General features: G+C 38.2%; 1 protein-coding gene across 4 annotated transcripts in view; it reads right to left on the bottom strand.

Moving 5' to 3' along the window:
* The window catches only part of erbb4b (erb-b2 receptor tyrosine kinase 4b), a 196819-nt gene extending 170442 nt beyond the window's left edge, over positions 1 to 26377 (bottom strand). For 3 of the 4 annotated variants that reach the window (XM_086090655.1, XM_086090656.1, XM_086090657.1), the window contains exon 1: positions 26024 to 26377. In XM_086090655.1, coding sequence (XP_085946781.1) covers positions 26024 to 26102 — 79 coding nt within the window. In that variant the 5' untranslated portion in view covers positions 26103 to 26377. Of the gene's footprint in view, positions 1 to 25048; positions 25080 to 26023 lie in introns of those variants that run through there. The other variant, XM_086090658.1, reaches the window with a different exon arrangement.
* Positions 26378 to 26781: the final 404 nt, after the last annotated feature.

The raw sequence follows: 26781 nt of genomic DNA, 5'->3' as shown, positions 1-26781 counted from the left end.
CGTTATGTGTTGAGGCTTAATGGAATGTGGCGTTCGGTTTCTCAAATAAACATTGGAGAATATAGGTGGTGTTAAACCCTCATTAGAGTCAGTTTACACAAGTGTGACTTTAGCGCACAGGGTTTGGGAATTTAGTAGATGTATTTTCTGGACTGACCTGAGTTTCAAGTTAGTGATGTAAATGTAAAAGTGTGAATGGTTGTATGTCTATTTATATTCCCTGCAACTGACTGGCGACCAGTCCAGGGTGTAGTCCGTCTTTCATCTCAAGTCAGCTGGGATTGGCGTCCAGTCACATGTTTGGAGATGCATGGAGAGAATGCTGTGCAGGTGCACCCTTCTGTCTGAGGTAAAGTTTCTGGTCATGACGCTGTGAGAACACGTCGTATGACATTGCTTCTTCAAGCTGCACACTTCTGACATGTAAATAAATGCTACCAAATGTTTTTCTTACCGTGCCTTGTAGTCAGTATCCTGCCAAGTGATGAATGTTATGTGATATCTGTGGTGTGCAGTTTGTGTTCATGTTCCACATAACACTGGGGAATTCAATTTTTGTTTGTTTTGTTTTTACCTAATTTGTGGGTGCAGAATACAAAACTGATCAGCATTTTTTCCTGCCAGGTCATGTTTTCGAGCTAGAGGTTTTCACATGTGGATGTGTGTTAATAAAACATTAAGATGGAATAGTTACAAGTTTAGGAAACAAAAACAAACAGAAAAAAACTATAAAATGAAACGCATTCGTAAAGAAATTTCTAAGAAAGTAAAATGCTGGCTAAACTAAGCACTCAATCTGGTCATTAGATGCTCTCTTAAAGGGGAAGTCAACCTCGCCCAAAACATTTTTGACAATAATATGTTCTATGCAGCCCCATTAGTCTAGATACAGTATTTTGGTTAATATTGTATTGGTGGAATATGAGTTAAGCAGCAAAATCCAGCAGTTTTTATCACTCTCAGAAGGCGGCCATTTTGCCACTTGCTGTCGACCGAAAGTGACATCACTGTTGCTCAGGTCTCAGGTGACAATCAAAAGCAGCTCAGCTTCAGAAAACAGGTGAGCTGTGATTGATCATTGGGTGAGCCCTGAGCAACTGTGATGTCATCGTCAGATAGTGCCAAAATGGCATACATACGTACATATATTGAGATGGATAAAAATAAAAATTGTTGTAATTTTTTACATTTATGGGATGAAACTGAATGCAGACATCCCAAAAATTTAAAATAAATAAATAAATTAATTAAAAAAATTACAAATTAAAAAAAATGGACATAAGTGTTTTTCACAGGACAGCGACAAAATGTAATGTTAATCAGAATGTCATGTTTAGACTAGTGAGGTCACATATATTATTGTCAAGATGTTGACTTCCCCAATTAGGTATAACAATAACACATCTTCAATTTGGTTTTGCAAGGAAACTTCCACTGGCTGTGTTTCATTTATTATTTAGTTGGTGGAGAAATTATTTGAATGTACTCTAACCTCTAAGCAATGTTTAAAATGTGTATTATTCCTGAAAATACTCATCTTCTTTTAGCATTTAAAAAAAAAAAGTGCATACATTCTTAGCCTCTTGAGAGCTTCATGCTTATAAGCTGTTTGATGAATCATGCTGTCCTATTTGAAGAGCTCCAACCGCTTCACTATTTACTTTGATTATTCATCCACCATCATCTCTCAAAATATTCTGTGCAAAGACAAAACAGCATAAGGGATTAAAGGTGTCTGCAGGCCAAAAAATAACTAAACCTTTTGAAAAAAAATAAAAAAAATAGCACCGTATGTTTAGCTCGGTATTCAGAAGACATCAGAAAGACAAAATACTGGAGCATCGGCAATCTGCCCTCAGGCCTTCAAGATGTGAGTGAGACCAGAGAAAAAAACTGTACAGACAATCTTGATAAGCCAAACCACGAGACTGCGATATGAAATAGCATCTCGCACCCTTTGAAGAATGACCCGCAAATTGATATACGTTGGGTGGTCCTTTATGTTTTAAAAGTTCTTGTCAGTTAGCAGAATCAGAAAAAAAGAGAAAGAAGAGTAAGTAAAGAAATAAATAACATTAATAAATATATAATATACTGTAATTAATGTAGAAAGCAAGTAGCAGGATAAAAGGAGGAGAGTTAATTTAACCCAACAGCACCGCACAAATATGATGTTTCTATTCCTCACCTTATTATCCTTGCCTATGTCGGCCAAAAGGTGATACATATTCTCTACATTTACTGAACGTCCTGTTCTCCAACTCCAACTCTGTCTATCTGCGTATATATATATATATATTGCCCTCTTTCTCACTACAGGGACGGTAATGGGATCTTTGCAGAAGTCTGATTAAAAGGACACTTCCTCCTTGGAGACCACCCAACAGTTTCCCTTTTTCTTCCCTTCTTTTCCTCAGAGCGTCAGAAACCTTGAGCATGGGAACAGAAGAGTCTGATATGAGACGAGCGCAGTAAAAGCTAATTAAATTAAGCTTCCCTCAATAAAAAGGAAGTGAACTTAGCGCTTTTATCCCAACTCTGCCATCAAAGGAGGCGAAAAAAAATACTGCAGCACAAGAGAAAACACACATCCTGGAGATATGAATTTCTTCCTGTTACATTACAGCCATGCTACCCACTTCGCAATGTTCAACCTCATGCAAGGGAGAGGAACTATTTTAAAAATAAAAGAGTCCCTGAAACAACCAACTCTTTAAAAACATCCAACTTTTCTGGGCCAGATCAATACGTACACAAGGCAGAAGCTGTTATTTTAAACTCATTTGTGTAGTTTATATGTAGGGTTAACCAATTGTTTCCATAGTTTAACTGGTCCTGAAACTTATACTCAGGTGCAACTTCTTTATATTAAAATTATTGCTCAGACTGACAAAATCCCTGTTCTCTAGTCGTGTTAATCGGAGCAAATAAGTTCTGTAAGTTTGAAACTTGTGGTTTTAACTACAGGAAACTTATTTACATTGTGGCCAAAGATAGAATCGTATTTGGTTATTGTATAATATGGTGCTGTAAATAATAAATCCAAACAAAAATGGCATTACCGGCACCATATTTCTCTATATATATATATATATATATATATATATATATATATATATATATATATATATATATATATATATATATATATATATATATTATTATTTTTTTTTATTTTTTTTATTTTACAATATGTATAAGAAGCTTTACTTATGACACAGCCATTTTTGTTTGGATTTATTATTTACAGCACCATATTATACAATAACCAAATAGGATTAGACATTTTTATTTATTTATATATATATATATATATATATATATATATAATGTGCAGAGGAGAATAAAGACATTCAACAGCAACAATATTAATACCTGATGTTGATCTGTCAATATTGTATCAAAATGTGTGAGATAATCAAAATATCGTGTCACCATTTGGTACTTCATGTGTTTATTTAATTGTTGTAACTTTAAAAAAAAAACACAAAAAAGTCCCTCTTTTTGTAGGTTAAAGATTACGTGACTGGTGACAGTTTGTGCACTTGCCTCAGCACGTCACAATAAAGGTTTGCAGACTTAACATGATGAAGTTGGAGACCTAGTTAAAATCCTTTTATCTTTATGGCCAGAGGGGTCCGCTATTTAGGATGCCAGTTGCCTGAAGGGTGGATAACACAACTTAGTTAAAATAATTCAACACATTCGGTTTGATCAAGGAGGATGTGTTCCTCACACACATTTCACTTTCATATTCAGAATCTTTCTAGTGAAGCAAAAGTCTTTAGTCAGGGTCCATCATTGTCTCCTTCAACAGGGGCACAAAAGGAAGGTCCAAAGGGATTATCATAAATTTACATGATCAAATGTATTTATATATATATAGTATATAGGTATGATTATAATTCAGCAGAATGAGAATGGTTGAAACTCAATACAAAAGTATCAATTGGTCTCTATTTAATGAAGACAGTGTTTTGTTTTGTTTTTGGGGGGGGGGGGGGGGATTCTTAACTATTTCTTCTAGCGTGTTCCCGATGAATATATGCAGCCCATCTCGGGTCAATGTATGACTTTTGTCCTTCGCACCAGTGGAATGTGCTGCTTTGATTTGGTTCAACAGGCCAACAATGAAGATTGATAGAGAAGCAAGGAGAAATGGGAGAAGAAGAAAAAAGACGAGGAAAGAGCTCCTCCTCTTATCCTCATTATGTAAACGAGGTGCATGACTGTTCAGTGTGTCCCTTGAGAGTTAATTACCAGTGGCTTCTCAGCCTAATTGGCTGAAACTAAAGAATTTGCCATTTCTTATTCCTATGCTCACTCTACCCAGTCCATTTTCCCCTTCTCTCTCTCGCACAAGCTCAGTCTCCCACTCTGTTTTCTTGTTTTCTCCGACCTCAGCGTCGTGCCTTTGGCTTAGCTTCACGCCAATCCAAAATCTGGCGCTAATGCTTAATTAGCGCATCTGCTCCAAATGGCAGAGAGCAAACACTCTTTTACATTGCTAATTCCAGTTATTTGGTTAGATTAATCACGACTGGATAAAAGGAGAGAGACAAGGTCGGACTGTTGCTCATCCCTTTGAAACAAAAACAGATCGTTAACGCTGTTGCCTCATTTTTTATTTTATTTCATTTTTTTACAAGATAATATTAGTTGAGAAATATACAGGATGAAGGGCTGTAGCTATCGAATATTTTGGTATTTGGTTGTGCTGTCAAATTTAAAGTGTTAACTAATGGATTAATCACACAAAAAAATATTGCATTAATCATGTTTTAACACAGGTCAATCACACAATTAATTTTGGCCACAGATGATCCTTTAGCTTGACAGTGGATGGTTACGTTAAATGTAGGACAGGTTGTGTGGCAAAAGAATTAACACACAACAGGTGCGCTTCAAATTTGGCGGTCAAAATATTTTTAATTAAGTGATTAATCATGATTAATCAAAATTCTAAGATAAAAATAATAATAATAATAATTGTTTGACAGCTTTAGTATTCGGATATCATACTGAAAATTCTATGGAATAATTGTGCATTTGGATAAAAAATTTTTTTTAAATTAAATAAAATAAAATAAAATTTGAATTGGTTAAAGAACCATTTCATCTTCGCCCTTGTAGAAAACATGATTGACGACATACACAATTTCAGTTAACCCAGCCCCTATGATCTTACCACCCTTATACCGGTAATTGTACTCTGAAACTAAATGCCAATGTAAAGGGAGCTAACGTATTATTATTATTATTTAAACGAGTATGTGTTATGTATCGTATTTATTTTGTAAGTTGTTTCAATGCTCTAGAGATAAAAGTTGAGTTTTCTGACTCAAACTGCTGCCAGCCCTTGCTGTGTATCTCCCTCAGTTGTGCTTTCTTTCTACATCATACGTTTCTCTCCCTTCAGACCTTCCCATCTCCCACTGGGAAGAGTGCAGGTCTGTCAAGACTGTGGAGTTTACTGGAAATTGGTAACCTGGGTGGCATATAGGTAACAGATGCTTACTTCCCACCATCCACATCCTGGGGAGCATTTACAGTGATAATCAGTACAGTGGTGTACTGAAAGCATCCTTAGTACGCTTTTTGCTGTGATGTGGGAGAAAAAAACAAGATGGAGGCAGTAAGAGGAACATCTTGTCAGCAAAGGTAAAAACGAGGTATAGATGCTTTCTTTTGCTTTTTTTTTTTTTAATAGGGAAAACCTATTATATGCTTTGACGGCACTGGGCCTGTTTTCATCTTTACCTCCAAAAATCTGATCCATTGATTATGATATATGTAACTCTGAAGAAAAATTAAGAGAAAAGCCATAAAAAAAAGATGGGCGTGAAAGTATGTTAAAAAGGGTAGGACCTGATAAGTTTATGCCTCTTCCTACTCATTTTCGTATATGTATGTGTAAATGTGTAGCTAATGAATGTTTTTTTATATTTTGTCTTTACACATGTCCTTTTATAATCAGTTTGTTTTTAAAATTGAAAAAAAAAATATTGCGTAAGGAGACAGAAGTATCCGCTTGAAGTGACACAAGCTCACTTAGCACAACATTAAGTACACCTACACAATTCATTAAAGTCCAATGCAATAAGAGCAATATGAAACAATAACTAAAATGACACATAGTGGAGCACAGACCTACAATGAGATAAGTTCAAGCTGCTCCTGAATGCTAGCATTTTTTTTCTTTTAGGCTTAAACATATGCTCTTTTTTTTAATTTATTTTTTTATACTAGCTTCTCAAAATCATTCGTTTCGGTCACCGAAGCCAAGATGCATGGAATGGGACCACTAATGTCCAAGGCTGTCTCTAAAGCTTTGATCTTTTGTTCTGTTTATGCCATTAGCGTGGAGAGACCCAAATTGAGGCCTTCTGCCACAAGGCTGTTAGATCCGACTAACAAGGACGGACGGCCCAGGTAGTCCTCATAGAATATTTCCAGCCTTTCTGTATCGACTTCAAACAGAGCAAAATGACTAGAAAACAATCTGGGTCTGACTTTGAGGGTTGAAGGATACTTATTGGTTTGGGCTTTTGTACGTGCTGGGCTACAAACTCCTACAACTACACTGCAGAAGATCAAAGTTAATTCCCCTCTTAATTAAGCTGAAAATTGGACGCGAGCAGGCAGGGATTGGTTTGTTTTGTCTGGTGCCAGCAAACCTTACGGTCTGTTGGTGTGTATACGTTTTTCTGTGGACAAGGACGCATCCGTGCTTCCGTGTCGCCTTTGACTTGCCTCAATGGCAGAGTGATAGAAAGAGATAGAAGAAGCACAGTGGTGCTTTATAATGAGACTCCTTCTGCTGATCTCCTTTTCATGGCCATGTCCGTGTGTTGTGATGCTAATGAGCCCTCACTACCACAGACACCCGCTTTAATTGTCCTTTTTGATCTACCGCTAATTCTGCTAATTAGCTGCCCAACTTTCAAAGTTAAACGTTTTGCTTCCACCTCTAACTGTGCATTGTGCTTGCATGTGTTTGTGTGTGTGTGAGTGTGAGTGTGTGCCACTATGAAAAACACAAAACAAATGGCATGAAGAGAATTACAGCAAATACAATGCTGTCAAGCCCATATGTCCTTTGCTTAAAGGTACAGTCCCTAAATAACTTGATAGGTCACGCAATATAGGGCTGAATGTTTCCAGGTAAAGATTAAATTGTGATTTTCCTGACAGGTATTGTGATTTTGATTCACTTTTTCCCTGCCAAATTCAGCTTCAGGGAAATATTCACAATGTACATTAACATGAAAAAAAAGACAGAAACTTACAACATACCATCAAAACACTAATAGCAATTAAACTACACTGCGTTGCAAATTGTTACGCAAATGATGTTTTTCTCTGAGAGAATAAATAGAGAATGGATGTTTTAAAACAAACCTTTTTTCCCCAAAAAATAAAAATCTAGTTTTTGTTAAAATGCGGGGGGGTTTTTCAAGACCGGTTGTAAAGAACTGAAAATGGTAATTTGGTGAATTTGCAATATATAATATATTATATTATATTATAGTATCCCAATTCAATCCAAAAACATCTTAACAAGTCAAGTTACATTTTAACATAGGAACTCTTATTTGAGAGCAGTTTCGCAACTCTATGGGCAATGCAGCTGCTTAAAAAAATATCTGCACGATCCACTCTCCTAATTCAAAACAATGCTTAACGAAATTCATAAGTATATATGTTGGCCTGACAGTAGATGAAGTAGAGAAACGTGTCGTTTTGTTTTCAATAAATTGATTTATTTATTAAATTTGTGTCCTGGCCCAATCATCAGCGACGTACACAGTCACGTGGTGACGTCGGGCCATCAGGTCACCGTAAACGCTTGTTCTTCAAGACACTTTGTTTAGCCTGCAAGTATGAGGTCAATCTATTCAGCATTTATTAAAGCATATTCTGTGCAATAATAATAATAATAATTATTATTATTATTATTATTATTATATTTATTATTATTATAATAATAATTATTATAATAATAATTATTATTATTATTGTTATTATTAATAATCATAATTAATTAATTAATAATAATAATTATTATATTTATTATTATTATAATAATAATTATTATTATTATTATTATTGTTGTTATTATTATTATTATTGCACAGAATATGCTTTAATAAATGCTGAATAGATTGACCTCATACTTGCAGGCTAAACAAAGCGTCTTGAAGAACAAGCGTTTACGGTGACCTGATAATAATAATAATAATAATTATTATTATTAATGTCCATAATAATAATAATAATAATTATTATTATTATTATTATTATTATTATTATTATTATTATTATTATTATTATTATTATTATTATTATTATTATACCAATAATATTAATAGTCGTTTGGAAGACAAGGTCTTCATTAATGTCATTCCCCATACTTAAGCAAATACGCAATGAGATGTTTAAAAAAAACATGTTCAGCCGTCATTTCACTATTAAAACACATTTGTCGCAGTCTGGCCTTAAAAAGCGCAAGAGCCAGTTGAGCTCTGCAAGTCATTCACAGGGATACAACGAGCAACATGATTGACAAAGGCTCTACTTTGCCCATCAAATTCAATACTATACCGTTTCATACATTGCATATTTGTGATAAGATCTGAAAATCATCCAAAATGAGAACATTTTCACCATGATACCTCACATTAGAACGATAACGTTACCAATTCACACTGAACTGCTGTCCAAAAGGCATTAACTTTGTTTTAAAACTATAATTTAAACACTTTGTGCACAGTGACTGCCTTGTTAATGGGAGTAGATTAAGAAATTATTCAGATTTAACAGACCTGGAAGGGGCACAACCACAAATAGCTCCACTGTTTGTCTGGTCCACTTGTTTTCACAGTTGTTCACAGTCCCCTTAAAAGGAATAGCCTTTGGCTTTTCTTTTCTTTGTTTTTTTTATAATCTACTGACTCGTGACTACTTTCACACTAATTTGTATACATACAGCAACCCAAATTAACACAAAGAAAAGAGCAACCTCTCTTTTGAAGAAGCTTCAAATGAATGATAAATTCTGGAATCAAAGTAGAAATTAATGATAAAAACAAGTGCTAGTCATGTCATGCATTCTAAGCGTTGAATCATTCACAAATTAATATTAATCACTGGAAAATAAAACATAGTTTCAAAATTCACTAGGTTAAAGGAACAACTGCAAAAATTAAGCGAAGTGACAACCCAAGCTCAACAATAATGCCAGCTATATGCCTCTCTAGTCAATTCAAGCTTGTCAGTTTTATGAGACTCCCTACATCTGTGAAATTAATAATTGCTTAAGATTTAAGGTAAAGTAGTTGAGTCCTGTTTAAATTTGCCCTCCAAAATTGATCCATTGCAGTAGGCCTCAGTAATGTACGCTACAAAAGTTCTGGAAAACTGTCAAACAAAACTGAAGGAGAAAAAGTCAAGTTTTTGTTCGCCCTGGTTGCAAAAATAATACATTAAAAAATTAATTCTGTGAAATTAACTGAAGCCAAATGTCAGGCATCGCCAACTTGAATTTACCTGATCCAAAATGAACTATTTGTGAAAATGTGGCTTAATATAATGTAACTAAGAAAATTCACATTATTTGTGACTCATCCCATAGTTAGCCTTTTTAAAATATTCTAAACTGACACTTTCCCACCAAATAACGTGTTCTCTGCATTTCAGAATGAAAGCAAAGGAAAAGGAGAGGAAGAGAGGTTGACAGCACAGCCGGGGGATCCCATGCCAATCGGAGCATGGCCCTTTAGCCGAGCATTCTTTCTGAGATGCCAGTTTGACGGACGATGCTGGTTTTAGTGACATTTCTCCCGGGTAGGAAAAGGGAGACAAAAGTGTTAAAAAGAAAGAAAGTTAAGAAGGCACAAAACAGCATCCACAAGCACTGAGTAGTGTGGGCATCATGAGATGTGTTTGTTGGCTTTGAATCAATTAAATAGTAAATACTAAATAAAAACTTGTATCATTTTCTTCAGATAATCAAAACTGAGACTGTCTTTCATTATTGCATATATGGAACTGAGACAAATGTATTTAATAAAACACGTTTCAATATTCCAGGACCCTGTAAAGTGATTTCAGTGATTTGTTTCTAAATAAATTAAATATGGTTGAAGGGAATAATTACTAAAATTGTGCAAAGACTGAGAACAATTTAGCACTAAATTGTTCAACTCTTTAAACGTGTTAAACTGCTGTTCACCATCTCTGGTTAATGAACAGTTATCTTTCTGTCAAGTGTCTCTGGTTTGAAGACACAAACTGGGGCACAACAAGAAGCCAAGCGGTGAGGTATTGGACAAACAGCCAGCACTCTGCATCGTTCAGAAGCATATTAGCCGTTTAGCTGGCTAGCTAAAGGCTATCACCAAGTCGAACGTACTGTATTTGGCTGACAGTGAAACGGGGGCGTGTTTTGCCGCATTCAGTAAACACATCCAGCGTCTGAAAGCTGTCAAATTTTTCAGTACTTTTATTATTCATTCAAATTTAGCTGTCTTTTAGCAACACCAAAAAAGGCACCACGACAATACGGAAATACAAATCTGGCATGGAGGCTGCACTCGCGTTTCCCTTCAAGAACGTTCGACAAACAAGAAAAGATCAGAAGGGAAAGGAGGAGGTAGGAGAAGGAAGGAAGTGAGGAAGCACTTGTTTATTGGCACTGAGCTCATTAGCATCACACCTATTAGCGTCCTGCCAGCTTCACTGGCCCCTCTTTGTCACTCATCCCCGGGAGACGGCCTTGCTGTCAGTGTGGAGAGGCAGTCAACAAACACACCGATTGCTCATTTTTGTCCAGTCTTGCCTGTTTGTCCACGTCTGAAACGGACAGTTTAACAGACAGGCGAGAGTATTGCAGCAAGCTTGTAATGCTTTGAAAGTGCTTGTAGGACCTTTAAATGAAGGTTATTGATAACAAGAAACTGCATAGAGACTGTCTACATGGGTATTCCCCAATTGTTTATGATACTCGTTGCCCCCACCCACATCCATTAATTCACTCACAAAAAAAAAAAATGTCTTGTGGATGCCTTGGTTGGTTTAAGGCAGAAAGTGGCCTTGGCCCCACAGTGCTTAGGTGGGCATTAGGCTTATGAGTTTTGGCAGCACAAGCAGTTAGAGTTACTGCCCTCCTCATGACGAGGCCTAATTAAACCTCAACCTCATCTCTGATTTAAAGATAATTAGCTGCAGGGGTTAACTTGGACCCTCACCCAGAGGCAGCAAAAAGGGCTGTGTAAAATATTTACTAATGTGCTTTTTCAGTGACAGCACATTCATGAAATAAAGGACATATTGTGAATTTGCGAAACTGCAGCTTCTGGATACGTTTAACTTTTCTTTTTTTTTTCAAATTTGCATAACTCTCCCAATACATTAACATATCGTACTAATGCACATCACCATATGTTTTCCTCTCTCTTGTAAAGTAACATTTTCACATTATCATATTAACAACAAATCTATAATCTAATATGGCAAATATAGCCCCTTACATCAAGTTTAGAATTCCATTCATTTCTTTCATAAAAAATTATAGCGCATAAATAGCGCTCTTGTGATCAAACCCAAACTGAGGAAATGTTTGGTTTTTGATCTACAAAGCAACCAAATAACCTCAGTGCATTTTAACTGTCCGACCCTTGGGATTGGTCCTATATTTCCCCATTAAGTTATACTGACAGCATGACATTTCCCAAGGTGGAGGGCTCTGATTCGGGGATATTTTATTCATCCTATTGACTTGAGCAAATGTGTGAAGTGTTGCAAAGTAAACACAACAGCAGTGAAGGTATTCACTGTTGTTGTGTTTACTACTGAGATCGCCAAAGACAGCTGGTTGACACCTAAATAATATACCTATCACTTACGAAGACAGGGTGATTGCAAAACATTTCCTGCATTGAATTTTTTTCTATTTGCACATAGAGAGCAGAGGCAAGATGTCACCTCTTCCAGCGTTAGTTGTATTCTGTCATTATTCCTCAAAACAGAGAGTACTCCAGCATAACACTTCTATGAAATATCACATACAGTATGCAAAAGTCTCACTCCGACTGAGTGTACCGAGACGCTTACTCAAGAAGCATTTGACGATTGAAGGAAGTTTCCTCAAGGCATTCCAGAAGCCAACGCTACTTATATGATGACATCACTGCATTTATGGCACTTGATGAGCAATCATTTCCATGGCTAAGGCCAAAAGATTTTGCCAGCTATTAGTGCATTTTGAACCCAGGTGTAAGTCAAGCCGGCGCTAATTTGCAGACATTTCTCTCCCTGCGATGTTCCTGACAGTACACATTCATCCTCTGATTGATACAGGTCCAAGTAAACTACCACGGACATATGGAATTCAAACGTCTGCCCATGCAGTGAGTATATTTAGCTTAACGGATCAGTGGCTAGATGATGACTTTACCATGAAAAGAGCCTTACTGCATAAAGAAGAGTTCTCAGCTGGGCCTCTTACAATGACAGCAATATAACAAAATGACAACACAACAAATGTTACTATTACCCTTCATTGTTCTGACATTAAAAAATATAGTAAATATGTCAACTACTATGTATGGTATATTTGTTTATTAGAGTTCCAAAATAAAAACATACATTATCTGTTAATCATATTGGCCATGACACTGAAATGTTTTGCATTATTTATTTATTTATTTATTTTGTTTTGTTTTGTTTTGTTTTGTTTTGCATTAGCTGAAAAAGTAGCTATCACTTAAGTAAGCATAACATACAATATCTCGGTCGTCTGGTGGCTTGCAAGTGCATGCGCAGATAAAGGACAAGCTACGTCATCTTTCAAACGAATGCTGTTTATTACAATAGCCTGATAACACTGGGCATAAATGTTGCGCTTATAAAAACCACGGTTTCAAAAGTTGGCATTTGCTGCCGTCTGAATATGTTTTAGCTTCTAAAATTATCCAAAACACAACATTGTGCGTCTTCTATATCTGAATGGACTTGGGTAAGTGAGGGAGAAAGTAGAGGTGGGGGGAATCAAGTTCAAGAAGGATTTTGAAAAAAAATTCAGTCCATACTGGTGTGCTTTTATTTTGAAGGCCTGACTTTATAGGCTACAGGATGTTTACAGCAATGATGCCCAAATGTTGCTGAGCAGACCGGGAGGGCCATTGTTCTCTGCGGTTGTGAATAAAAGCTTACATTGTAGAAAATTCAGTTTGAACCTCCTTGACACAATACGACGCACACTGTTGAAGTGGAAAGAAAGCAGTGAATTGTTCTAGCACACAGGAAGGGGTGTGTGATTATTTGCAAACATTGCAAATTCCCACCATGCAGATCCCACTACTGGTGGGCTCAGAATGAAGACAGGTTTCCCAATTTTGCCAAGTTGTGGGAATGTTACACCAGGCTAGATTGTTTTTTTATTGATTGCCTGGCTAGAAATACCACAAGACTTTATGAAGGCAATGCTGTTGCGTTCCAACTAAAATATAAATGACATCGTCAGTGACTATTTGACATTGATTTGACTTTTATTGAATCGACTTAAAATAATCTGAAGTTGTACAACCCTAGCAGCAGTAGAGAAAAGAAGTGAAGAAACACACTACTTCCTCAAATGTGTCTAAGACTGCTGACTTTAGCTGTCAATCCAACATGAAAAGAAACCCACTCTGAAGTCAAACATGAGTGAAAATATTTTATCTATTGTCAAATCATTCATTTTCAGTTGCTGGAAATGAAAAATTAACAGAAATTCAGAACCACTATAAAATTATCGAATGCCAATTTAGCTTCAGCTTTGTATCATTTCTAAGGAGACAAGCATATATATAGAGAGAGACAAAAAACAACAATCAATCATCATCCACTGCTAGAATAACATTTAAGGAAGAAACAGCAGCAAAGTTCCAAAGAACATTCCGAACTAATTGTAAGAAATACCATTTCTCATTTGAAATGTTCGGTGTATTTTGTCTCCAAATTGGTCATTATTCCTTTCAAATCATATTTCAAAACCATTTTGTCTGTGTCTGACTAGTTCAATAGAGAGGGCCGATCCCATCCACAATGACCATGAGACAAGTGCATCTCCTCATCCCCAGGCGGATCACGTGGGAACCAGGGCAGGAGCCTCCTCCAGGACGCAACGTTGGAAGCAGGGAGACACTGCCAGCCTTGTTCCCTTTCGATTGGCTCTTTGTTAAATTAGTGTTTGCTTACCAGGAGGGTTGGAACCCATTCCACCCTGACTGTATATATCATCCCAGTGTTTGTATCAAAGCATTATTTGCAAACACTCTAGAAGCATTATGGCCAACAAACGTGTGTATCTACTGTATATTCTTGTCTTGTCTTATTACATCACACGGAAAAACCAACTCGCACTGCAAGAGTAATTTGTCAGGGAAGCTCAGTCTGAGAGCGCATTCCAGCACTGGTGACCATCACAGGGGGCAGGAATTTGGGCAACACTGAAGTCAAAAGTGATATGACATGACTCCGTCTTGTGATTGGTTCCTAGTCAGCTCCACAGTAGCTCCAAAATATTTTTTTGTTTCTGACATTTCAAAAGTGTTTGAGTGGACATTTTGCCCTGTTTGCTTGTCAAATGCAGTATTTAAAGACTGGTATTATAAATCACATTGTGCATGCTAAATTAATCTCCTTGTATAGGGGAGACCGGCGCTTGTTACATCACTTCGTATACTCTTTTATATATTTCTTGGAATAAATACATCATATATAAACAAAATGTATACCAGATGAAAGACCAAAGTCTTAGGTATATTTTTTGTATTGATGTCATTTTCATACTTTGTACTTGTTGTGACATGTTGCCCCACCAATGGGTAAGTTGTCACACTATATGGGGTAAGATGTCACGCTGGATTTTGCAACTAATAAAACAGGGACAAAATTATCCTTGTTCTCCTGTTTTTTTGTTGTTGTTGTTTTTGTTATTACAGCCAGAGAAATTGTTGATCTCGAAATTTACCATAGACATTGAGCAAATGTTAACATAAAATATTTTGAAATAGAAATAAACTCCTTAAGAATTACTGGCCTGTAGGCCATGGCTCTCAGCCTCAAATGCCTGTTTTGTTTCCCTTAAACTGGAAATGTGAGATTAAATTGAATTTTAAAAAAAATGAAGCTTTTCAGTTAAATGATGGATGGATCATCATGAAACTTAAAACAGTCCTGAGGTGGGCATACTGTAGTTCTAACTGGAAAATACATTTTTAATCAATGAATTACAACCGGGTAAACTAATTGCCTCGTAGACAGACGCAATCCTGTTAGCGTCCGATTAGTAACTTGTATGCATGCGCAATCAAGTTTAGTAAAACAGGCCCATAGTATATGCCCATTTTACCAGCAACCCTGGCAAAGCCCAATGTTTAACAGTCTCCCCTCTTTCCGTTATTCATCCTTACTTCCCTTGCCTGCTTCACTGAAGCATCCGGCTGATTCTTACCATTGTCCTTGCTGCTAATGCCCTCGGGTGAAGCAGGCCATGTCAAACCTGAACCCATCAATCACTCAACAGCAGCTGTGGGGATAGCGCCAGGGAAATGAAGGGATGAGCGAGAAGAAGAAGGGAGGTGCAATTCGGGTGAAGTATAGCCACCAGTCTACCGTGGCTTGCCTTACTTTTTTTTTTTTTTTCTACAAACAAACCCATCCCGTCTCTTCGTCTAAAGCCGCAAGAAACTTCAACTCCTACAGAGTTTGGACCCAGCTGTCAAGTCTCTCGAGGTTACTCTCAACTGATTCAAATCGAGAAGAGAGGCAAAGACAAAGTGAGAAGGAAAAAAGGATAGCAGAGAAAAGTAGGAATAGGGATGGGGAACGGAAGGGGGGGAGGGGGGTGCATGTCATGAGAAGAGAAACGTTAAAAAATGAAGTGGGGAGTAGAAGCGGTGGGTAAGCCTGCCAGCAGGCAGGTGAGTGTGTGAGTATGTGTGTCTGGTGCAAAATGAAGTGTCCCTGTCAGAGCCCCATTTCCCCCTCTGGGCCGCTGCTGATTAATTGTCCATACAGCTCCTGTGATAGCGAACACTTTAACCAAGACTCCCAAGACATGGGACCATATTCCATCCTAGCAAAAAAGACACCTCAGCTCCCTTGCACCAGGTTGCCCTTCTCTGACTCAAATCAAGGGAATTTCTCTCTTTGGTACCCCATCCTGTCTCTACATACCACAACAAATAATCCTACATCAGCAACCCATTCACCTTGCCATCGGGGGATAATGTCTCTCTGTGGGAGAGAGGTTTTGGAACAAAGGCAGGCGGCTGAAAGCAGCATGATATAGAGTATGCCCCCCCCCCCACCCTCACTCTCCCCCCGCCTCCTGTGTGTTTACTCATGCACTAGTGACTGGCTGAGATAAAGCACCCCTGTCTCAGGTAAATAGTCTAGCACAAGGGGGTTGAAATGGCACATTTGACTTTGGCACCAGACTGCACCAAGTCGGCTACACTTATAACTGATGTAATGTACACTCTAAAAGATGAACGTTTGTGACGCTAGCATATTATCACTGCTATGTGAAAAACATTTATTTCAAATTTTTTTCTTTTTTTTTTTTCTTTTTATGTTTTTGTCATGAAACTGAATTGCAGACATCCTGTAAAAATGACAAAAATGGGCATGAGTGTTTTTCACATAGCAGCGACAATATGTTGATTTCGCATCAGGGTTTATTCAAGGTTACAGTGTTTCTTAAACGTTCTCAAAACAGTCTTAATGGTCTTTTTTTGTCGCAAAGAAATTTGGCAAAATTGCATTTAGTTAAAAAAAAAAATTGTTCAAAAGTTCAACATTTCCTTGTGATAAGAAAGACAATTAAGACTAAAAGTTTTTAGAAAAACCTTTTAAATTGTTAAGAGAAATGTATTGGAAATTCTGCGACCTTGAACGAACCCCGACATGAAATCAACATTTGTTAGCATTGCAAATGTCCGCCCCTCAGTGGTATACGGGCTTTAAGTACACTCGCTTGTACGACAATAAAATAAATATTGAGATCCAGAACTACAGTCACATGTATACAAAAGTGTGGCAGGAACAAATAATTAGATTCCACAGCTTTATTCATTCTGCAGATAAAGCCGATCAGTTTTCATATTATTTTATGTCTCTGCGGCGAAAATGCCACAGTTTGTGTCTATACACGCATATATACAAGTATATACTGCAAGTCCGTGCTTCTGGCGTGTAACCCACCGGAAATACTCAAGCCAGTGTAAACATGACAACGCTTCTGGAGCAAGGAGGAAACCGACTACTTTATTTAGGGTGGACTGGTTAGTGACATAAATATAATGTCTTTTATTGACCGTAGAAAATTAAACGCGGAAATGACGTCTATTTACATAATGATGTTCGCGCGTCGCACTTCCGACCGGGTTATTCCAATCGAGCACAAATGACCACGTGTACGGGAGTAACTCTGTCCGCCACGCATGTAAACGGGTTATCTTGAATGTTTCAGAAACCGTCATTCTGACCTTAACCCGAATATTGACTGCATGTAAACGTAGCCAATGGCAATTAATTATACTATCATTTGAATTGATTTTGTATGGATTGGGACACGTTCTTGCAAGTCGTGAAATAAAATCTTAAACATTGGCTGTGTACGTCGTGGTAATAATAATGTTCAGTTTTGATTCTCACAGTCAGAGAGGCATAACTTCAAAATTGTAGTATGTTTCCTCAGTCTTAATAATACCTGTCGGTCTCAGCATTGTCCCTTTCACCACATTGCAGGACCATCGGGTGGCCGTTTAGGGACTATACCCCCCACACTCAAAAAAGCAACCAAGGTCAATTGCCTTTCCTGCTCCTCTCATCCCGTGCTTTATGAACCTTCACATCCAGGAGAAGAGAGCTGCGCTATTTCTACTCAGTCCAAGGTGACTGCACCAGTGACAGCCACATTATTACTGCCAAGCACCAAAATCACGTCCCTTTAAATCAGTGGTAATGCAGGAATAGTAAATTAGAGATATATTCCTCGCTCATTAAAAGGTAGAATTTGGTTGCTGTACATATACATTAGGAGTGAACAATTCATTGAATTCAAAAAGACATTGCAATGCAATTTTCAAATCGCAAAGGTTATCATTTAGGTGGGGGGGGGGGGGGGGGAATACTTCATTTTCCGATTTAAGACTTTGTAGTTAGGTAGACTTTTGTAACATTTATCATAGTGAATGCGCAAAAGGCTGCAAAAAAATTACAGGCAGTTTCTATTTCAAATCACCAGCTATAGAAATAGGAGTGCGTTGGCAATACACAGGCAAACCTGTCTTGGAGTCAGCACGACAATGGGGGGCAATTTGTCTCAGTATCGGCCTCTGATCTGGGGCTTTGGAGCTCCAAAAGCCACAAGGGAGATGAAAATCACGGCTTGAAGCCTGTGGAATGAAGGAGACTTAGCATTTCTTGGCAAAAGTGGTAAAGGTCTTAAACTGAATTGAGATTTTATCTATTTTTAACAGTGGAGAACACCAAAAAAAGATCAATATTATCCACACTTCATTTTAATCATAATATTTTTAACAACAAAACACAAGTGTGTTCAAGAATATATGCATCATAAAGTTGAAAAATGTGTCTATTGAAAAGCAGAACTGGCTTTATACATCTGCATGTATATGATAAAGTAATTTTTTTTTAGCTAATTTAAACTAACCTGACATGAGTTAGAGCGAACTGTAATCCCTCCATAAATCTGCAGGTTTACTTTCAGTTGCTTTATGGAACAAATGGTAGCGTAACGACCATAACTGACACTGTCACTCAACACGGATGGATGGATGGATGGATGATAAATACAATGTAAATGTATGGGGGGGGGGGGGGGGGATAGGAACGCAACTACACTAGTGTAGCTAAAAAGTTGCATCCTTGTAACGCCAGGATCATACACATTAATTTGAAATGTGTAAAATCGTTTTTTTTCTGCTAGTCATTTCCTCAAGGAAAGACAGGTTCTTCATCATTTTTAAGCCGAGTTTGCTTCTTTTTTTTTTTTTCATCAATTCTCTGCATGCAGTATTTTCTCACGCACAAAAGATGACCTAGCCATTGACAGAAGGAAAACAGAACAGTGAGGACCAAATAAGCTCTTACTTGATTTAAAATAAAAAGTGTGTGTGTGTGGGGGGGCAGCACAGTCCACTCACCAGACCACAACACCGTAATGTATTTTCCAAATACAACTTTAAAATCCTGTAATTGCTCACAAAAGGAGGGGGAACGGGCTATGGAGGATCTCTTCCTGCCAAATCAAGGTTGATTCATGTCATCTCTCTTACTCCAACTCATTCTGCCTGTCTGTATAAGGACGGAAAGAGATTGCACATGATGTCCCGCTCTTGGGCTGAACAACCTCAATTATAGACGTCTGGTTATTTTCAACTTTCAAGGGTTGAATTTATCATCATAGCTACTCATTTTCCTTCATTTTCATTTCCTTGCTCACATATGTTACAAGTGTTCATTCACTTTAAGGTTAGGGTCCTATTCCCGTCACTATTTATTGGCTGTTCATGAGCGCCGTTGAGTCATCAAAGCATTATACCAAAAGATTTATGTCAGAAAAGATACATTGATTGTTTAACTAGATTCTTTCACGTAAACAGCCATCCATCATTAACCTTACATAAACAATTCCTCAAAATTAGAAGCAACACTAAACAGTCTTGCCGTCCCCCAAAAGCTATTAGACCAGATAGCTGTTTATGGTTTACCTTGCCAAGCCAAGTGGTTGTAAAAAAAAAAATTTATACACTCAACACTGTACACATCAAAATTCACATACGTTCAGGGATCAATCAAATAATTCACAATCATGTTATCAAGAGCCCTACAAACTGGTTTAAGTTGTGGTGGAATTTTTCCCTCCAATAAGTCTCATTTATTACACATTGATTACACATTTATCACACATTATTACATATGGCCCACTTGCATAGAATTGTTTAATGTCACTTAATAGCCAAAATGTTACCAACCAATGTGGTAGTGTAAAAAGATATTCTCTGCTTATCACTACAAGTCGGACATTGACTATTAAAATGTTTTTACTATATCTCATTTATTACACATTTTATTATGCATTTATTACACATTTATTACATATATTATGGCCTTCTGGCAAATGATTGTTTACAATGAAACATAATAACCACAATGTGACAAATGAGATAGTCTAAAAACAATATTCTCTGCTTATCACTACAACTTGGGCATTGACTATTAAAATATTTCGTCTCAGCCACATAAAATTTATAAAGATTGTCTCATATGTATTCAAACACACAAATGACCAAATCATGATTTAGAAAGAAGTGTGTGTTGAGCCTACTTTATCTGATATCACTCAAAGGCCGTCTGTAATTACATTGTAAATGCAGATTAGCTATGAATATTTTACAAGGGGGATTACTAAAAGAGGAAAGAGAAGGAGCGGAAGAGATTTGAGAGGAATCTGCCTTTTAAAGCACCCACATGCGGAACTGAATGAAAGGCTCGTCTGAAGGTGGAACTTGCCTTTCATGCCAAGTTGTCAGCCTATTATCATCATCCTTTCAAATGTTGGCTACCATTATTAACTCTGAGCGAGAATAGAAAAATAACAAAGAAAATTACAATAAAAAGCCACCGTTACAATATGGCATGCTGTCACGACAGGGTGGGGGGGGGGGGCGGGGGAGAAATAACATAGCAGGGTAACACTTTTCACTGGACGAGTTATAATTTTCACGCTCATTTCAATCGTATCAAATTAGGAGGAGGCACCCAAAACTTAAGACGAGGACAGCAAATTTGGAAGAACAAGACTGCAGTAGAGAAAGTCATAGCGTCAGTCACCATCCATAAGCTTCAGTCCTACACAGACAAACATTGACAGCCATCAAAACTCCAAACGCACACGAGCGCGCTTCCTACAGCTTTTGTCACCACATTTTGAAACCTTCAAAAAATATGTCTGTCAAAGGTTTGAGTGGCTGACAGCATCCCGCCGCCCTCCAGCAAGATGACGAGGACAGATACAGTACTCGTATTGTGCGGGGAGGGAGGCAACAATATCATCGGGGATCAAAAGTCGAGCAAATCGAGAGACATACATCACGCGCTCGGACAGTTTTTAAAGGGTTTGAGTGTCACTCGTGGGCCTTTCAATTTTAGAGTGATAGCTCAGAGTAAAGGCTTTCCTGCTGTGTGTGTGTCTGAAGATGTTTTTTTTTGTTTTTTACATTTTGCCATTATTGGGTATAAAACATTTGAAGATTTTATAACATTTCTCAACTGTGGAAAAAAAAACAATAACTAAAATAATGGCTTCTTTAAAAGAGTCAGAGTTGGTCAAAATAGCACAAGGATACGGAATTACAGCACACTGTTCACCTTCTTTTTACATCCCTGTTGAAATTAGCCAGTTTTGAGGAGACTGGATGCCTCGTGAAAATGAGCCACTGGTCACTTCCTGCCGCTCTCCTTCAGGGTCTGACAACATGAGTACAGCTTTTGTTACCTTTAGAGACAGAGCGATATGTTTTTGTTTTTTTTCAGGACCGATACCGATACTGATTATTAGTAGTCAAGGATGCCGATAACCGATATTTGGAGCAGATAACCATATCAGTCAAAATTCTGAATATCGGTCTATCCTTAGTTACCATGACAATCAAGGGGGCGGAGCTACTGGGTGGCCAAAGGCCCATCAACAACTTTGCAGAACTATCAAGCATGTCGCAGTTATCAGATAATAGTGTTCTGCTTCAAGAAAAAAAAAAACAGTTTGAAAGCAAGAAAATACCAAACATCTGTGGTTCAATGAGCAGTTGATTTAAATGTCCAATGCAGGATCTTGCCTAATCAAGTCCCTAAACACACATTTGCCAGCCTAATTAAGACAGAGGAAATCGATTTTTTCCCAATTGAAACTTTGAGCCTCCAATCTTTTCTAAGTCGCTCAGCAAATTGTCTGTGATATCAAGCAAGCATGTGCTTCTGTATCAGAGTTTGTAGCAACTACTGTGCTAATGATGGTTTGGTCGATGTGTGAATTGAACTTAGAGGCCAAGCGCTGCGCAGAAGTTATTTTTGTGTCTGTCTTCCTACAAAGAAAGATCCACATAATCCTGCCTCGGCTCACAAAAGGAAAAGAAAAGCTGAAATGGCGAGAAAAGCAAACACGAAAAAAATCCACTTTGTCAATTTGATGAGCTCCATATTGTGGTTTGCATTCTCCAGACGCATCATTTTAAAGCCGCCTCACAAGGAGGCGGGATGCACCGATGCTATTATGAAATCCTTCACAGAAGGGGCGTCGAACAGCTGACAATAATGATGATGCATGCCCCAACGTATGGACTTGTGTTTTGCCTGTATAACTGCATCTGATAAATGAGCTTATAGATCTTGTAAAGGTCACATAAAATATGATCCAATCACTTCTGCTGCCAGCAGACAGTCTAAATGTTGATGAACCCATCAACTAGTCAAAACCGGGGGGGGGGGGGGGGGGGGGGTTATTCCCTCCAGTATAAAACAGAAATAAATACCATGAAGTAAATGATAAAGTGAAGAGGGCTATTATGTTGAAAAAGCATTATTAAATATAATCACAGTAATGATGCAAAATCAGACGATGGCGAAGATGATTTTATATTTTTGGGCTTGACTTTGTACTGTTTGTTCATTTCTAGAATAATGATTATGACTAAATTATCCTTACCATTATTTTTTCATATTATTGTATGCATAAAGATGGTGTGGGGAAATCTCCAGGTCATGTTCTCATGGAAAAAGAGCCAATGTATTTTATTTTTGTTTTCAAAACCTTTCACAGAATCCTTTCAAGATATGTGTGCGTCAATAGGACATAAAAATGGAAAAGTTGCAATATATATGCCAGGCCTGAAGTGGCGCTGTAACGCTAAAAACATTCTCAAATAAGTTGGGGATAGCAAAACGAGCAAGAAAGGAGGGAGTCATTTGTGTAGACTGACAAAAAGGAAGAATTTGTGGGTGACCAGACATTCCGTTTTATACCGGACAGTTCCATTTGTATCTTGTATCCCGAATCTCGGTGGATTTCGCTAGCCCCAGTGCTTTGTCACATTTTTACGCAAATCACATCCCGGCCTCACGTTTTTTTTCTTTGGTTGTTTTTTTTTAGTCCAGTCAGCAAGCCAATTACTTGAGCCATGTGTATGTCATAGCGATTCATACGATAAACCAGCTAAAAATGAATTTAACTATTAAATTCCTTCCTATTTACGTTCTCATTCTCGCTAGCATGCGTGTTTTCGTCATACCGGAACTAAAACGACTTCCTGCTTCTGTGTCTTAGAATAATGGGAAGTGTAGTCCTACTAAGCTAATGTTGCGGTCACTGGGCAAAAACAGTTGCATAATGGTAAGTGCATTACTTGTTTTGCTCTGTTGAACTATCAACCAAGATAGCATTTAGCATTAGCTGATGTAATAACACAGCCACCGGTTACCAGATTGACTAGCGATTACATTTGTTATAAATTAGTGAATGAATCACTTGTGATATTTTTTGACTCATCTCGATGGTACTCTTGGTGACATTAAATACATTTCCATTGCACTCTAGTTTTTATCTTTATCTAGAGGATTAAAAAAAATATTGCAAAGTGCTTCATGATGCTTCATTTCCCCAAAGTAGTCCCTGGTGCAATATTACTGTATATTTGATTTTCTGTAAAATTGTAGCATTTTTGTTTTTTTATTTTGAAATCCTAATCTCATTTACATGTGAACAAGGTCTAATTGGAATGTTTTGAACACCTGGGTTCAGAATAATCCACAAAACTGAAGAGATACAGTGTTGCATTAAGTGATGGCACACGGAAGCACATGAAGTGCGGCTGAACGCAGTGCAATGTGAGTGCAGGCCAGCAAGAGAGAGTAGAGAGGAGTAACCGCCCTGAAGCAGTGTCAAGTAGCCCCGGTGCAAGTGCGCCCTCAGGTTTCATGGTATAGCACAGCACCATACATTCAAGTAGAAAACACATCAAATCCGTGGTAAAAAAATAAAATAAATAAGAACATCATTTGATCATTAATGTGTGAATACAATAAATCACGTTATAAAGCAAATGCAGTCCACATGCTGTGGGTGCGCTTAAGGAAAAAAATACAACAAATTCTCTTGTCCACTTTTTCTCAGCCTCACTCACCGAGGATGCTACCAGTTCAACAATGCTACATCTCCAGTCAGCATGAACACATTTCAAACCCTATTTAATTGTTGACGGCGATCCAAAACTAAAGAAATTGCAGAAAGCCTGCACGCAGAATAATTAGCGGCTCCAGTTTGCCCACATTGCACCGACTCAAACTAATTGAAAGAGCCCACACAAATACACACAGACGGATGTAATGCCTACGCCGTCTCTCCTGCATATGGAATTCATGAATATTCATAAAACGCAGAGCTATCTTGAATGAGGCCATATGGTTTGGAATCGGCAGCTATTTGCAATTCCCTTCTCCAGTGTTTAGAAGCACTCTAATGAAGAGTGTGCTGCAGTGCAGGAACTCTGCGGCCACTCGCCAGCCTGCACACATGCATCCTAGCGACAACTTTGGCTGCTTAGGTGACAAACTGTTTTAATTTCTAGCAAAGGACTGCACAGCCCGAGGAAGGCTTCCATTTATTTTCCGGGGGATAACAATTTGAGAGGAGATAAATCAGCAAACATGGACATATTAGAATACGTTGCACATACTGAGCGGCTCAAATAAAAGAAGCTTGTATCAAATAAAGCTGATGAAAAAGCAATTGAGCAGGGGCAAGTGTGGGCATGCACATGGACTTTGCACATTTGCAACCTCAAGCTCCTTGGAATCAGACATGACACACACATTACAGCGCTTCCATCTTGTTACCCTCTCTGTGCCACAAATTAACCAATGTTTACACCACCTTATTTGCATAATCTATTCATTCTACAGCTGAGTTGTATTTTACTTGATGTGGAGCATCCAGAGGTGATGGTCTGTCTGTGCAAAAAAAAACAAAAAAAAACAGACGTTTTGTTGTTTTTCTGCCTAGGTTGACTCTTTTCAAAGGCATGCATCAATCAAGCATATTTAAAATAAGCACATCCATATTCCATATTGAGAATTTCTGACTGGCTGTAGAACTTGATCTTTGCACCTGTCCAATTCACCCACTCATCCACAATTTGATTTGTCCTGATTTCTATCTCATATGAATGAAAACAATATCACATTTAATCTGTCCATACTACACAATCTTAATATCTTGTGGCATGCATGTTGTACAGTAGATAAAGTGCTTCCATCCGATCGCAGGATGTCACCACTCCACATTCTCTGTTGTTAAATCACTGCTCGCCGCGTGAAAGGAGCCGATATACTAAATACAGTTCGTCTTGTTTTTTTAAATAAAAGTGTCATGGGGGGGGGGGGGGGGGTGCAGAGTGAAAAGGAAGAAAAGTGCATTTGCCGGTGCGTAAAAGAGCGCCGCTGCAGCGCTCGTCAAAGTGATGGTCCCCGGGGGGGAGTTTGCAATAAAATGAAATTGTGTAATTTCACGGTGACCCGCTTTAATATCAAGCCGTTTGCAGATTGCACATGGACAACAGTTCATCTGCATGCTCATCCCTGCAGAATTTATGGATCGGATGAATGTGTTAAAATGATCCGTTGAACTCAAGAGTATGTGTCAAACGCGTATTTTAAAAGCAAAATAAACAAGGTGCAAACTTCTAAAACGATTACTAAACCACTATATTTCCACAAGCATCGTCCAAACAGCAACAACGAGATTCCGAGATCACAGCCTGACAAAAGGACACGCACCCAAGTTCCTCATCACGAATGCAAAAAAGCAAACAGAATGCAAAAAGTCTCCCCGCGGAGCCCGCGTGCGCGTCACTTGGAACCCGCCGAGCAGCGCGCTCGCGTCGGCTTGACTCACCTGATTGTGACGAGCTGGACCCAAACAAGAGGCACGCCAGGAAAAAGTCGAAGCAATACAGGACAGCCGCTTGTTTCATTGTTGCGCTTGCCAGTTATTTCCTTTAAATTCACATGTCCAACAGCGTATCCTTGTTTGAAGCAACCGCACAACACAGCCTTGCTCGTTTTTGGAGCAAATCAGCGTCACTTTAGGGACTTGCGGGGCTTTTCCCCTCCTCTCCCTAAGTTTGTCGGACTGTGCTTCGGGTAAACCTCTCAATGTCCACAAGCTAAAATTGAGACTGGCTGGCTAAACAAGTTACCAAGGCGCGCACAGTAAAGCTTGTCTAAACAGTAAAAGGCTGTATTCATGCCATTTCTCCCCCACTTGTACTCAGTATGCGGCGCCACACTTGATTTTTCCAGACACACCTCCGAGCTCTTGAACTCCTCCCACGCACGCTGCGATTGGCACAGGTGGCCGACTGTCACCTCGCAGCTCACCAGGCGCTCATCCACTGCCACTGCCATTGGTTGACTTCACGTGACACCTACGTTTAAATTCTTGCACTGCACCTGTCAACATGGTCAAAATTCATTCTGGGAGAAACAAAAACACTCTGGGCGTCCATGGGCGTTTCTAGCTCATTTTGGGGGGCACTCGAGCAACCCTAAATTAAATCCCAGTCAGCTGGACAAATTGATTAAAATATATATATATATATTCATTTAAAATAAATACAAAATGGGTATGTCGTTTAAAAATAAGTTGAAGTT

Source organism: Leptonotus elevatus, chromosome 12, assembly GCF_054856555.1.
Source record: "Leptonotus elevatus isolate MCC_2025b chromosome 12, RoL_Lele_1.0, whole genome shotgun sequence".
Taxonomy (NCBI): Eukaryota; Metazoa; Chordata; class Actinopteri; order Syngnathiformes; family Syngnathidae; genus Leptonotus; species Leptonotus elevatus.
The sequence above is the reverse complement of the archived record's forward strand: the minus strand, read 5'-3'. Positions and strand labels throughout refer to the sequence as shown.